This window comes from Atractosteus spatula, chromosome 5, assembly GCF_055471065.1.
Source record: "Atractosteus spatula isolate fAtrSpa1 chromosome 5, fAtrSpa1.hap1, whole genome shotgun sequence".
In the NCBI taxonomy this organism is placed as follows: Eukaryota; Metazoa; Chordata; class Actinopteri; order Semionotiformes; family Lepisosteidae; genus Atractosteus; species Atractosteus spatula.
The window spans coordinates 17,429,151-17,445,815 of NC_142710.1; the positions used below are offsets into that span (position 1 = coordinate 17,429,151).

The following is a 16,665-nucleotide window of genomic DNA, read 5'->3' on the forward strand; positions in this document are numbered from 1 at the left end:
AAAAATCTCCTTCCTGCTGTGTCCTAGGGACATTCTTGTAAGCTGATGCCATGGAAGGGCTTCCCATTTTAACAGATATTTCGGACACATCGATTCCTTTCTCACACTGCAGCCTCATACGCTACCCAGGTGGGGACAAGTCCGTCAACCCCTTTTTTTTCACACCCTGTTTTTCAGGGATGGCATTCCCCGAGGCAAATGCTGAAAGATGTTATCCAGCAGATCATTATTCCGAGAGCTGCCCTGAAGCAAAAATGTCAGCCCTAACTTGAGTATTGCACAGCTCTTTGCACAGTGCGATTTGTGAAAGAGGAATTTTTCAATTCCATTCTTTGAGATGCAAACAGCCATTATACTTTTGTTTTAGCTGCAGGAAGAGCTGAATCTTTCATGCAAATAATGTCAATGAGAGACATACACATCTACGTATGGATATCACATACACCGTGCCGGTTTTTCACACAGCGCTCACCTCGTGCATCCACACACTGAATGGTCTTTGCCAGGAATCTTTCTTCTCCAGGTGCAAGTACGCGTTGAAGAGAATGAGGTAAATGTAGCGCTCAAGATACTGCAGACTCTTCAGCAGCTGTGATTCCTTTTCTCTCTTTGCCGTTTTAATCTAAGAAGGAAGCAGAAACGGGACTTTTAATTTAATTTAATAAGAAAATGACGCGGACAGAATAAGACGGCGGCTCAGGCTCTTCACAGCAGCTGAATGGAATGAGATACAATTCCGTCATCATCATGAGATGAGATGCTAGTGCTTTTGAACATACCGCTTTACGCATCCATTAGTGTCTTAACACTAGCAAATGACAAACAGATTTTAGGGGCTCAAGAGGTGCTTGGGACCTTCCAGAGAGCCCACAGGGGGGGCAAGTGAACAAATATCATTGTTACTTCGCTATATCCATGATGTGATGAGCTCTAAACCCAAGCGCAGTCTTTAAAAACCAAACTCATTGCTTGAGCCCTGGATAACTTCACAAACCAATCCAAAACAGAGTGGAGGAAAGGAAGAATAATAGAGAGGGATAAAGGGAAAGACATTTCACAAGTAAATTGCAAGACAAACTACTTCTCTGTTAAATCAGGAAATATGATGGAAATGCTCTTAACAGTGCGTAAATGTGTAGCTTCTAAACAATATACAAAATGATCTCTTGATTTTGTTTTAGCAGTAAATGGCCATTCCAAATAAACATGCTGTTAATAAACAAGGCACTGAAAAAAGGGGGTTTGTTCAGATTTTATTCTAACAAAATATTAAAGCAGTCGAAACATATTGTGACAGAGTTCTCGCTTAGGACCAAGCACAGTAAAAAATGCTTTTGTGACAGTTCTGTAACAAAAAGACAAGAGAGAAAACAAAGTCCTACTGAGATAAATAAAGTGACAAGGAATCACACCCCCATTCAGCTGAAGGTTTCAAGTCAATGTCCTTGACTTTGAGATGGCCACCTGTGTGCAGTTACAATCCACTTCACATCTCATCATGCAAAGGAAGAGATTATGGTTTGCATTATGATTTGATCTATTGCTTAATCATGCAGCAGCTTTGCTCCTTTCTTATAGGCTGCAGTGACCTTTATGCTGAAGTTCACTGAATTGTTTTGACACTGCGAGAGACAAATAACTTCCATGCATACTAAAGTTAATGGCCAAGTTCCGCCAATCTGTTTCTACTGTCCCCAATTCCCAAATCACAAGTTCCTTTGACCTTCTACATAGAAATCAAGTTTTTTGCTTGCTTCCCCTTTGGGCTACCAATATACAGAAGAAATGATTTGTATCTGTGTCAGCTACAAAGCAAAGAAAATTCATAAAAGGGTAGTCTGTAGAAGGTTTTTACGTCTGTGAAACTTAAACATGACCTTCTGCAGTTTGCAGGGGCTCTGCAGTTACAGAGCACAGTAAACCCTCAATTGCAAATCACAGAGCAAGGAAATGGCACCAAGTACAGAGAAAGCATGTGACACGCGTGGAAAAAGCAGCTTTTTAATTGCCTCTTTTCTTATTCATGTCCTTATTACTGCTTTACAGTTGGAGGCAAACAAGAGGAAAGCATATAGAACTGAATGACCACAAGAATGCCCTAACAGACCGTGTGAAGTATAATGTACCGCATTTTACTGAGGAAGTCAAGACCAGGAAAAACAACCTTGAAACTGACATTCATACTGCAGTTCTTTAAACACAAGGTCTACATGTCTGCAAATGGTGCCAGTTAACATAACGTCTGTCAGCTTTTATTAAAAACTATCAACAATGTCTTTAATTTGTCAAAATATTCATGACTGTGAGAACTTGTCTCTTGATTTGACATAATATATCTGGATCTAACAGGAGGGGGGTTCTGATACTGCCAAGGAAGGTATTTCTGAACTGGCTTTCCTATTGAACAATTCTAAAAGAATTGACGTCTTGTCATCAGGAAAATGAGACACTGAAATATTATCAAACAAACGCCACCTTAACATGGGACATAAATTTTTTAATTGTATAAAGTGTTAAATGGAGGACTCTCCTTTGATACACAATTGTGAAATTCTGTGTAACAGCATGAAGTTTAAAGCGACAGGGACCCTGTGAACCTCTTATGAAGAGAGGGGGATCTGAAAAGGGGTGAACTTTTGAACCTTGGGCAGCTCTCTCAGTTTTTGGGGGGCCGAGGTCAAATTAGTGTGCGTCTACAGCTTGAGGTCAGCCCTGCTCTCAAGGGGCCGCCAACAGCTGCAAAATATTTTCCTTAAGAATGTGAATCTCAAAGCCAAATCACTGAGCAAACTGGGTATTGATATACCTCACAAGGAACCCGACTTTAATACTCCAGGCAACTTTCCCCAGCTTCAGATGAGAGAGCAGCATAGAAGCCCTTGGCCTTCTCTGGATGGTGAAAGAACTTGGTTTTGTCATTATATTTAGAAGAGATGATTTATTTAATCATACTTCTTCCTGCCAGATAAGCTAGAAAACAAACATGCCAACAACAATTCCAATTTTAAATTCAGCACAGCATATTTGTGTCGGATGTGGTTTATTGTTTTCAGATTCTAATTGCGGCACAGCTCACGGAAATGGATCCTTTGGTATAAGAGGGAAGAAAAGAGTGTCAGTAAATGCAACCGCCTGTTAGACAGTTTCAGCCCACATGTCCTGAACCCCCTGAAGCTAATGAGTTTGTTGTCTGTATCCACATGGAGTGCATGCTTGGAATGTTACAATTAGGTAAAGTCAACTAGCACAGATGCAAAGCAGTGTACGATCCAAATGGTGAGAAACGCTTCTCGGCAGCAACAGAAGCAGAGAGCCTTTTAAGGTCAAAAATCCCATCAAGATATCTTGCTGAAAGTTTTTCCAACTTGCAGACCTATCAAACTATCAAGCAGTAAAGTAATGTTCAAAGCTGGAGTGTGAAGGTGAAAGGGAGATTTTCAATGAGTTTCTAGACAAGTCTTGACTGTATATTTATAACCCAACAATACCCAAAATATTGATAAAAACTGTTCTATTTTTGCACCAGTGGAAAAACAAAAATTAAACCACTGATGTTCATAAAATCTTTACATTAAATTGAAATACATTCTTCATATTATACACGTATATCTATTTTACTCAGCCCAGTGAAACATTAGACACAGCAGTGCAACAGAAAAGCAAGTAATTTTGTTACTTTGAGGATCAATGAGAACAAGATAAATGGGAGTAGAATTATCAAACTGGAACAAAATAAAATAAGTTTAAAAAAACAAATTCCAATTACAAACAGGTTGATTGCAAACTACATTCATGCCAAATAAAGAATTATGCTATTATATGCAATCAGAATGAAATCACAGAGTTTGTGTTCCACTTTCTTAGGACACCACACATCTTAACAAGCACAATCCAAATAATCTGCATCCTGTTCAGACCTTAAGGCACAAAACAAATGGCTTCAATTTCAAGCTGTGGTAACAGCAGAGCTCTTTGTTCCTACAGTTTTGTTTTCAAAGTTTTGTGCCCTAAAATGAAGGCAATGCAGTGCCATTTAACCAATTAAGCTATTGGTTTGAATGTAACCATGCACAGAGGTTTTGTATTTTTTCTATAGTTTGCTACAGACATCTTACCACCACATCTATGTTTCATCTTGGCATTTTTCATTTCCAACAAAGAAATCTATCCCCTCCTTCCTGTGGGTGTGAGGCAAAAAATAACAACTGCTGTAGAAGTAAGTACCTTGCTGACATAATAATCTGATATTTTTCTTTAAAATATTCAAATTCAGCATTAAATTGTTTAGTGGGCCAATAACCAACAGCTGTTCAGCATGGTTCACACTTTACTACAGCAAACAAGAAGAGCTGACAGTGATGTTCAGGGCAGGTCAGCAGGAAGCTAAGAAGGTGGTTCACAATAAGCACACAACAGATGTAGATTTGTTTGAAACTGAAGGTCAGTGGGATGAAGAGAGATTGTCCCACCTGCCTCAGATGGATAACTGGCCATAGATGAGGTCAGCAACTCCCTGCTAGACACTAATCATCTACCCAAATGGCTAGCCACTCACTGCCATCCTCGCAACACAATGATGCAACTTGTGCATTTTAATCATGGTCGTGAAATCTTGCACCTACTCAGATAGACATCAACAGCAGGTGACAGACAAGGGACAGCAGGAAAGGTCTTTACAGTCACTTAACTACAAAGGATAAAGCACCATAATTTTAAATGGAGATGTTGCATATATTATGAGGAAAAAATATACTTCCTAGTCATTCAAAACAACTCTACCAAAGCAGGCATGCTATTTATCTCTTCTATTTTTAAACAGGAAATCTTCTTTCTTTTTTGGGGATTCTGCATTTTTCTGTATTTTATGTATTTTACCAGCACAAATATGTGCAATTCTGTGTTCTTGGGGGTAGTTGATTGGGACACGTTTAGAGAAGAGTTTCAGAAGGATCAAACTCTAAAACAACACATCTAGCAAAACAATGAATAATGACCAACATGTTTTAGCTTTCACTACAGATAATCTGATAACATTTGTATCCATGGGGTAGAGATCCAAGAAACAACCAAACTGTTAACTTCAACTGGTGCTGGATTTACTAAAACATATTCCCCTTAAAAATTCTAATCTGTCTAGAGAGTTAAAATTTCACAAAAGTGCACAATTATGAATGTGTTGTGGACACACACTTTTTAAATTCCAGTATCATTCAACACCTAAGATTTTTTTAAATTGTAGATTTAAATTCATAAATGTTGCATTACACAACCTCAAAAGAAAGGTTCCTGTGAGCTACAAAAGAGACAGAAGGCTAGAGACTTCCTGAACACACACACCTGCCAGGAGTGTCTGCTAAATCAGCATTCAGACTCCTCTCCTTCCCTCTCTCCCTAAGAACAGCCTTCTTGGGCAGGCAGACAGCAGGACAGCAGCTCTGAAGAACTATCCCCTCAGAGGCCCAGTGGAGACAGGATACTCTCTGCATCTCTCCTGCGGTTAGGAATCCCAGTCCTGACAGCAGTGAACCCTGTAGGAAATGGGTCAGTGAACTAACACACTGGAGCATTAAGATGCCGCCACAAGGACAGGGAAACAGCCCAAGACGTTACCTCAAAGAAAACATGCAGCACCAAGGGAAGATATTTTTACATCTGAATCAGAAAGATCTGAAGTGATTTGTGAAATCTGCGAAACCCTACAGATTCAAAAGTGAACCTTAATCACTGGTTAAAAAGTCCACGTTTCAAAAGTTTATCACATTTCAAAACCCAGGCAATTCTACCATAGTCATCAGCGGTCTGTTAAGTATTTAAAAGGTAATACAGTATCTACCTAAATATAGAAAAACTACACACTCCACGATGTACTAAAAGTAAATTCCAGGCTTGTTAAATAATTTATAAATTCATAAAGGTTTAGTAATCTTATGAACATCAATTTGAAATGGATTAGTAGATTAATATGTAATTGCATATTTCATTAAGGAAACAGAGAAGTGTTTTGTCATCTCAGTATTAAACATATTATCCTGTGCATATTAAATATCTTAACCTATGCTAAACACCAGCATACACAATTAGATTACACAATACATCCTGCAGTGTAAACTAAATTATTCACAATGAAGTCTGCGAATGACAGTAGCCTCATGTGCCAAGTCTGTTTAATTTCTTCTATTGACCAGGCCATGGACAGCATACCTAACACACACTATGTATATTCTGAGTCCACACTTTCACCAGGCTGAGATTATCAGGAAAATATTTCATGTTTCAGAATGCGCCCCCCTAAAATTCTCTATATAACCCTGGTAATAATATCACTTTCATCTACTAGTCACTAACAACATGGGCTCTGCTCACAAGACTTATTCTGGTTCATTCAGTCAATGTCTGTCTTTTGTGTGGATATGATTGCTCAGGCCTTGAAGATGCTGCAATACTGACTCAGTGGTGTATGCTTTAGAATGTTTTCAGTGACAAGGTCAGTCTTCCAGCTGCATGTGGGGGTCAACAGAAGGTAAAAACTGAAAGATGTTAATTTGGAAATTGCACTGTGTATTCGCAGTTAAGATACAGTACGTATGTTCACAGTGCACATGCGTTAGTTACTATTTTTGTCCCTGCAAATGCGTAATACTAAATTTACTCATTAATGTCTTTTTTAAATTCCCTTCCTTTCTCAAAGTCTTGGTGAACCCTTGGCATATAGTCACCCTACCTAATGTGGTTACATAAAACAATCTTATAACAGGTCTGAGATTTCTAAAATAAAATCAACAAAACATCTCTGTCTATGAAGTGAGTTCCAGCAGCGATGAACATCACTGAAAGCTTCTGTTTATCTTCTGCTTCTAGGAAACAGACGTAAGCCTTAAATTCAGCAAGTCACTCATTGAGACTTCACTATAGCTGTCATTTACAGCTGACAAACAAAATACCCAAGGAGACAGTTTTACGGCAGACACTACCATGCTTATTCTGGCTTCTTCAAAGAAAGTTAAACTTTATTCAGGGTGAGTTATTATGAGCTGGATTTCTGTTGCACAGTGAAAAACAGTGAAAGGGCTATGACGTAGGTCATTAGCTATACACAAACACACACGTTGAAAAATGGATTCAGATGAACATAAGACTTCAAAGACTTTTGGCTAATCTAAATTCTGGGATTAATTTAGCAGATGTGCAATTGCATAAGCACTGTCCTAAAACCGAAGAGAGATGGAAGAAGGGGGGCTGGTCTCAGTTTTTTTTTAATTTCCTGCCATCCTTCGCCATCAAAAATCAGTGGTGAGCAGATCTCAGAATAACTTAAAACATTTGATGTGCAGTAAGGAGTTTATTCTGCGTTCTCTGGCAACTCCATTGCATTCTCCTGAATTTGCTGAACATAAACAGAACATTAAAATAATTAACGGCATCACATAAATAGTGTCTAGGAGACCAAAATGTGGGGAAACACTGAATTCCTCCCAATTCCTCATTCTTCTTGGGCTGTTTTATAATCTGTCAGTTTAGTTACCTGCCTTAACAAGAAACTGTCAACCTTTGTACCTTCCAAAAGTATCAGTAATTTCCCCATTATAAACACTCTGTAGATCTACATCAATGTAGATTTTTCATTTATTTCAGAGACGTTTTTGGTTCCATCAACCACATACCTTTCCATTGATTTCCAAAACATACTCAATTTCTATCAATACATTTAACAGCAGTCTTTAGCAGTGAAAATTATCTTTAATTTTTAAAGACACAGAGTCTCATTTACACATATATGTATTTTTAACACTCATTTTCAAATTCCAAAGGTGATGTTTAAATGCATCCTTGCAGGAAAACCATGCTTTCTAAAGCGAGCATTGTAGCGGCAGAAATGAGGAGCACTACAGTACTTTCTGCAGGTAACATAGAGTCATTTTGAAGGCTGAGGTTCAAAGACGCAGGAATCAACTGTTTGAAGGGGACAGGTAAGATTAAAACCTTTATTTCAGTTGTAATTAAGAAAGCAGCACAGCCCGAGCCAGAAAAAAAAAATGTGGGTCTTGTATTCAAAACACATAAATTCCATTGCTTTCTAAGGAGATTTAAAAGCCTAAGAGTTTTGAACACTGAGCCCCTTGTGTTGATATAATTTTAAAATAAACAGTCTATCCAAACTTCAATGTGCCATCTTACAGCAGCATATCCATCAAAGTGTATTTCATAATAATAAATTCCATTTACACAGTGATTTTCATCCCAAAGGAAACTAAGTCACTTTACATATAGGAGGGGATCTACTGTACTTTATCCACCACTGAAGTACAGCCCCCGCCTGTGTCACACACAGCAGCACTGCAGCTCAGACGCCCAGGAGAGAAGCGAGAAAATGCTCAACAACTAATGGAACTAACTTAAGGAAAGCCAGATTGCAGAAACACAGAGCGGAAATTGTCTCTGGCTTTGCCCAATAACAAATCACGTTAAACATAATGACAAACATTTTTTCCATTAAACAAATTGAAGATAACAACTCAAAGCTATGAGAACACAGGATGGGAAAATTAAAGACAGATTTCATAGTCAGAAGAACAGATACTTTGAGAAAAGTAAAAAAAAAATGTGGGGGATAAGAAGTTTTCATGACAATGCAAGTTGCTTTTCCATATTAACTTGCATGATATTTATTTTGATATGTAGCATTATCATGAACATGGGACTACCACAGAGGCAAAGACATGTTATAATTATGACATTTAGATCAGAAAAGAAAGAACAGGTGATTATTTTCACTCTCAACATGACATTAAGTAAGGCTGGGAATGAGCCATATCACAGCCTCTTAATAAGCCCATGTCTCTCAGGGCAAAGACTTTACTGCCCAGACCTCGTTCACTGTCAGAGGTGAAACCCATAACTCAAAATCCCTTTGAATTATAATGATAGATGTTCCAGGAACAGCCGGACACTGTGTGAAATGGAGCTTTGCCAAAACCAGACCACATTCCATGACTGTAGAAACGTGGAGAAGTCAGACTCTGGAAACTGGTAGGCTAGTATTGTACAAAAGGAAAAAAAAAACAATGAGGGAAAGTCAGAAAATTCTCTGGTGGATGATTACTGTACTTCCATTTTATTCCTAACACCCATAATAATGCCTATATACCACATTTTCCACAGCCTATAACAGAAACATTCCTTGTTTACTTCACTGAGAACTTGTGTGTAGATAAATTCTGTTTTCTTTCCGGGTTAAGGTCAGAGGTCTAGCAGCCTGAATTTGTGAAAGAGTTGAAAACAGAAGTCTGCCTTTTTACTTGCAGCCAAGTGTCACTGCGGTCAAACACTGTGCTAATATTCTTATAACACTGCCCAGACCTGCTGAAGGAGTCTTTTTTTACTGAATAAGCTGGAAATACTCTCCACAAAAGAATATGAATCCCCACATTTTAAAGAGTAGCAGCCATCTGCACCTCAACAGAACCAATAGAGGCGGTCTGTGCTTGAAGACAAAACATCTCCAGACCAAAAAAGAGCAAGATCAAGATACTGTATTAGCAAAGACCTTTTTTTTTTCCACAAACTCAAGTACTGACAAACTATTCAAATCTGTTAAGAACACTAAACATTTGTAGCGTGATGTAGTGTGTTTTAGAAATAATTCTAAAAGTACACGCTTATTGTACCATCCGTTGTACAGATTTGATTACAGTAATACTGCACAGTAATAGTTTATAAGAAAGGGAATTTTTGTAGGAATCATTAGATTGGTTACCAGTGTCTAAACTCTACATTAAATGCTTGATCATGTTCAGATATTGTACATGTAAAAAAAACAACTCCAAACAAGCCATGGAGATCTCAGCTTAGAATGCACAATTCAGTGGTGGAAAGCAGCATAAAACAGCCAAACAAGTCTCTACCAATTACCCTTCCTGGATATTTCATTCTTCTGCAGTTAGAACGGATGTTTCAGGGGAGGGTCCTGTCTCCACAGCAATTTCCCACAGGCACACAGCTAAAGGTCTCAAGACGGTTAAGAGTCAAAACACCTTCCTGGCGAACAGCCCCTGGTGGCCTTGGGAACTATACGTTCATGACCCCTCTGCCCTGTGCTCCTCTGACCTTTTGACCTTTGAAGGGGCAAGTGCAGGCTTTTTTTTTCTCATGCTGTAAATGTGCTGCCTGCACAGAAGACCCTCACGTACGCAACAGGTCTCCCTCAGTCCACATCCTAAGCATCCAGCTTCTCCGTCATCCACATCCTAAGAACCCAGCTGTGTTTTTATTCTGAGCAGCTGTGGAGACGAGCAGACCATTTAGCCATCTTCATTTTTCTTCACGTTTCAGACACACACCCAAAGGAGGGTTTTCTGACTGACCAGCATCATTGTCGAAAAGAGCTTCAAGGGGAGTGCATCAAAAACAACGATACTGATCAGCATAATAAAATCTCTGCAGATGACAAATTCTCTCCAGTGACTTAATCAAAAATGACATTATGCAAGTGCCTTGAAACCCAGTTCCATCAAGACTTGTGAAACACACTCTGTGAATGTTTTAAAAAATGTTTTTACAAAATTTGTCCTGATTTTTAAAGTGAAAGAACTGGGATTTCAACAAAAACCAAGAATTTCAAACTAAAAAAAATCTGCAATGTAGTTTTAAAGATGAAGGCGTAGACAAGGAGGTTTTGCCCTTTCTTGAAAGACAGAATGGAAATAAAGCAATATGTGAAAGATCTGCACTAGACATATGTTGTCAATTATCAGGCTGATGGGGTCCAGAGGTAAAAGGCTAATATGAGTTTCTAGGTATCAGTCCTCTCCACCAAGGTTACCAAGTCTGCAGGGACAACCAGCTATTCATCCTGTTCTAAATATATAATCACTCCAGACAAAGCTTGTCCTCATTACAACTTTAGACCGTAACCACTCTCACTACACAGTTACGCCAAGCTGGCATTAGGGTAGACTTAAAAAAAAACATTTCCTTATCATTTCTTGCAATAACTTTACATAGAAGCAGTGAACTTAGAAATGTCCTAAATGAATTTTTGCAGTTATTAACTAATTTTAACCACTGTACTTTTACTGTATGAATATAATATCTTTGGCTGTAGTGCACAAATACATCCTGAATTTGTGATATTAAGGCAGATTCTGGAGGACTGATTCCACATTTAACATAAAATGCATTGCAGCAAATACTATTTTTAATTTTCTTATGGACATGAGTAATGATTGAGATACCATAATGTACACCAATGTCCAAGTCTTAAATATCAAACCTTTAATCTCAACAGCGTGATGTAAACTATACCAGAGCAGCCAATACTAAGTGTTACAGTAGCTAATCCATCAAACCTAATTCATTCACTGTTAGGTTTCAAAATTAACCTAATTTCTTTCCTCCCTACACATTAAAGTGGTAAAAGGATATATTTTGTACTAAAAATCATATCTACAAGGAGCAACTTTTAACTTAAAACAAAATGCAAAATGGCTACAAGTTCAGTAGAAGACTTCCATCAAACTGTGTTTCTGTCAGGGTTTCCTACAGTTGTATACAGGCCAGGCGGACCATCTGGCCGAAAATCAGTGCCACCTGGCCAAACAAATGCATGAATGCCAACAAAAAGTAAACAAGAATCTGCACTGAAATAGTGTTTCATAGTAACACACCGCAAGCCCCTTTGCCAGCCAGCAGGTGTGATGGTACGGAATCACATAGCTCTGAAGTCTCACACATGGGCACCGAATCTCACGGTCTGACGCCTTGGTCTGAAAATCTCATGCATTTGCATCAAGTCTATACTGATTACAAAAATGATGCAATGAACGTAAAAATTATTAAATTGTTGTAGAGACTCGTGATTCTGTTAATAAACCAATGTGTTTTTTGCACGTGAATGAAAGAAACCATCAATACAAATAGTATGTACTCACAATTTATGATGGAACATGTCACACATTAGGGTTTTGCACCCTTGAAAGCTTTGTTAGGAAAAAAAGGCTGTTGCTTTTGTATACCCTTTATTGTCTTGGTTTTGTAATTTACTTTGTTTTATGTTAAGTTACTGTGATGTGTGTTTTATCTATTCTAAAGCTTTATGAGAGAATTACTTATAAGTAAGCTATATAAAATAAACAAGTAATGGGTTTATTCCATGCAGAAAAAAAATTCACCTGAAGAAGGCTCCACGGACGAAATGTTGTGTTTTCTTTCTTTTTTTTTCCTGCATGGAATAAACCTATTACTTGTTTCTTTGCAGCCTACGCATGCTGACGCAGCCACCCACCTGAACTACTACAGCCTATATAAAATAAAGTTGGCTGGAATTTAAAGTAATTAAGACTGCCAGGTCCTGAGAACATTTGGATGCAGAACTTTTATTTACTAATTAGAGAGCTATGTAACAGACTGCTGAATATTGAATCATAAATAACAGATCCCTTTATCTCTGGAATGAAACACTGTATCATCAGATCAGCACCGAGAGACATCCATATCTTAGAGGTCATTATATAAAAAATATAATAAGAGCAATTACCTGAGAAATTCTAAAAAGATTTACCATGCACGTGCAAAACCCTACGTGCATGCAACTTTACTTACACAACCAGAAAGAATCTTAGCTTATCTTCCTTTCCTCGACACAGTACAATACTCAACTGAATACTGAATTCTTTGAAAGTCCTAAAAGTAGTTTCTTACTTTCACCTTTTCAAACTCATCGTTTTCTAATGTAATCCTGAATTAAAAAGTACACAGTAAAGTGCAGGGGAAAGGGACCATGCAGGTGTTTATTACAATGGATTTGGATTTCTGAAGTTTGTGCTGAGCTCTTAGCATGTACAGTATTATCAATTTCCAATTATGAGGAAGAAGACAGAGGCCCACCACTATGAGTAATGTCTACTCTGCCTTATTGAAATCCAGCTGAAATTAGGGAAATTTATTTTTTCTACCTGTGTAATTTAATTCGCCACATGTTCATTTCTCACAGACGACGGTAATTCCATGCAGCTCCGGCTGATATCGGATACGATGGTAAATCACTGCTACAATTTAATCCTCATATTATTTCTGTGTACACATTGTCCTCATAATCTTTCATTCTTTAACAATTTGTTCTCAGCACTGTAATAGAAGTGGATGACATCCTAGATGGCACAGGTAATTATGTTTCAGTTGGCAGTATCTAGGATATTATCTAGGATAATTCAATATCTGTACAACAGACTAATTTCCTTAGCGGATGATGACATTGGTGCTGTTCTTAGAATAATTCCAACCACATCAAAGCAAACAACCGTATTACGCTCTTAAAGAAAATCAGTGCTATAAAACATTCACATCTACATTCCCATGATCCAGCTTTTCTTTTTAATCATCTAGCCACAAGACAAGCTTTTTTTTACTTATGAATTGCTGCACTATACAGAGACAGGGGATCTCAAAACACACACCAGCTCTCTTGAATCTTTAATTTCCTGTTAGTCTGCAATAGAAGGTATTAGGTAACCTCCACTTTTACTGTTACCTTCAGTCTTTAATAAACCCAGAGCTGGAGCCTCACAGCACTGGGACTTACACTTTGTATTAGTTCTTGGACTGTTTCATTGAACTCAGTGTTGGGCTGAGTTAAGCATTATTCACCTACTGTATAATCACATTAGGTACAGAGATGCACTTCATGATTGCATATACCAAAGCACATTGAGGCAAACACTTCAAAATCCCACAGTCTTGGAAAACCTTACAGTCATAGTAATAGTATAATAGTAATAGCTAATGTATTGTTAATGGCTTCCCATTTAAATTATTCTAGAATTTCACAGTTATCTTACATACCAGCTGCTAATTTAGAACAGGAGACCCATCAATGTTTTTTTAAATTGACACAAAAATGATGCACTGCTGTAACCTGCCATTTGAGACACGATTCCATAATGTGGAACAACTCAACCAATTTATATCTGCACGTGATGTGTGACGCACCGCCTTAAGGATATTCTCATATCCATAATTACCTATGAGAAATTTCCATTTTCATGTTTCCCAAAAAGGTTATAGTTCATAGCCTACAAAATAATAAACATGCATCGCAGAAATTTCTATCAATAGTGAATTACAAGTTCAGGCCCAAGTGCAGATTTCTGGAAAAAAAAGTCAATTCTGGCACTGTTTTAGCAGCTGGTTGAGTGCACAGCCCTTATTTTCCAGTCCGGAGTCCAGAGCCATATGTGTGTGTCAGATCCACCACTCAGAGCCCATAAGACCCTCAATTGTTCCTCCCTACAAGTAATGAAATCTCATACTCCTGCTGTGCCACGTTATTATTGCAATGGCCGAGGGATAAAGTTTCCCTTTTGGCAATGGTCACCCACATCCCCAGGCCCCTCAAAATATCCCGTTTCCAGGTTTTCCACAATGTGCTCAAAGACACGGGTTGTCTTTACGCTTTTTATGGGATGTTGTACACTCAGCAGTGTAAAAATTCTGAATTTCAGTTTTCATAACCAGCTGTTGATACCAAACTAGAGCTACTGTATAAAAGCATTTACATACATTATATTAAGCAATGCTCACTGAAAACAAAACTAGATCCATTTTTGTCAAACCTCTCCCTCAATATATATTGCAAAGGAACAAGTAATAGGTTTATTCCATGCTGAAAAAAAGAAGAAAGAAAACACAATGTCTCAGCCGTGGAGCCTTCTTCAGGTGACGCAGCTACCCACCTGAACCTCTCTATATATTGTTACTTTAAGATATTCCGCAGTTTTGAGAAGATTTTTTATTTTGGTGTTAATTAAATTTCTAGTTAACATTACTAATCCTGGCTAGTGATCAAATGAAAAACTTGCTCTTGTACAAATGGGGTTCACAAAGGGACTGTACATCACTGATTCATCTTTTCCAGAGAAAACATAGAAACCTCAAATTGCATTCATTTACTTCCAACATCCACACCTTGAAGATTACACTCCCTGTTCCCATAAGAAGATATTTCCCACAACAAACCCCACAAGCTGTCTAAACTTATTGCTTCATTCAGTTCTCTCAGCATTTTCAGAATCATCTCAGACCCACAGCTCACTGGCAGAATTTTCCTGCTACAGTAAAACAGTTTCCCACACATGCTACAAGTATAAGACCCACCACTGTCATCTAAGGGAATCTGATACACATATATTATTCATGAACCAATATGAGTTCTGGATTCTGTGTTAAAAGAAATCTTATTTTAAAAACCATATCAATGATTCTGAAATGTTACTCATAAAATACAATAATCCTGATTAAAGTCCCTTCCCCCTCAGCTTCTATAAGTCTTATGTTGCAAATTCAAACTTAAGTGCCTACGACGTTTAGATAGGAGTAATGACAAAAGGTGCACACATCTACGTCAAAGAGAAAGCTAAAAAAAATAAATGGAATACCATTCAAGGCCTTCTTCAGTCTTGGCTGGGATTCAAGAGGAAGCACAACACTGGCTCCTGCAACATTAACTGAATTTTCATTGTGACCCCTGTGATTATGGTCACTGCAATTCAGGGAGGTAAGCAGAAAAACAAAACAAATGGAAACAAAAAAAATCTCTTACAGAAAGCAGAAGACCACAGCCACGTGCTAGACTAAACAATAGTGTAAGTCTAGGTCCAAGTTCAATACTTGGAAGTTCAAGTGACAGGCAGCCACAAGCCTGGGGATGCCAATTACAGAAGAGCTGGAATTTCCATGTAAATCCTGGCTTCTGTTGTGGCAACAAAACAGTAATGCAATTATTAAACGCTTGGGAAAGCCAGTTTTAATGCACAAACCGTGAGGCTGGTTAAAAGTGCACGATACAGTGCAACAGCAGGGAAAATTGGCCCTGGTGTGACTGAGTGTGTGTGTTTGTGTCTGTGTGTGTGCCCTGCAATGGGCTGGCAACCCATCCAGGGTGCATGTGGCCTTGCACCCGTTGCTTGCCAGGAGAGGCTCAGGGTCCCCCCGTGACCCTGAATTAGATGAAGCGGTTAGAAAACAGATGGATGTACATTTTTTTTTTCTTCTTAATAACATAAGAAAGGATACACAAGAGCAGGCCATTTGGTGCATCTTGGCTGTTTGGTAGTTAGTAGTTAACTGATCCCAGGATCTCATCCAGTTATTTCATGTAAGAAACCAGGGTGTCGGGGTCTCCAGTGCTCGGTTTTAAAAGCACTTCTGCTCCTTCCTTCCTTGAGGAGCTGTAATGCGCAGCCAGACCCGTCTATATTAAAGGAATGGCTGGCAAGATCATGGTTGTAATCTTTCCGGCGTTCACCAAGTACAGTTTTTCTTCAAATATTGCACCAAATTTCAAATGCCTATTTTTTTATTCAACAAAAGAACACGACAATGGGAGTTATGCTTTGATTGTTGCTACATGACGGGGCGCACAGCTGTGAGAAATCAGCCCCATCTGGTCTCAAGATGGAAGGGCTTCTTCAGGGATATTTTTGGGTGTTGTTCCGAAAAATGAATCAAAATGCTCACATAAAAGGATGGTTGGGGGGGGGGTGTGGAGCCTTTTAAGAGACGGAGGCCCATTGCTGACGTTCAGAAAAAAAAATCTTAATTAACAAAAGTTGAAAATAGCATTTTAATTAAGAAATCACACTCAGTTTCCACTCCAATTCCAGCTGTCCAATT

General features: G+C 38.4%; 1 protein-coding gene across 1 annotated transcript in view; it reads right to left on the reverse strand.

Moving 5' to 3' along the window:
• Nucleotides 1-16,665, reverse strand: part of pald1a (phosphatase domain containing paladin 1a) — a 63,678-nt gene that overhangs the window by 12,367 nt on the left and 34,646 nt on the right. Inside the window, exon 19 of the mRNA XM_088916513.1 lies at nt 473-622. Coding sequence (XP_088772639.1) covers nt 473-622 — 150 coding nt within the window. The remainder of the gene's footprint in view (nt 1-472; nt 623-16,665) is intronic.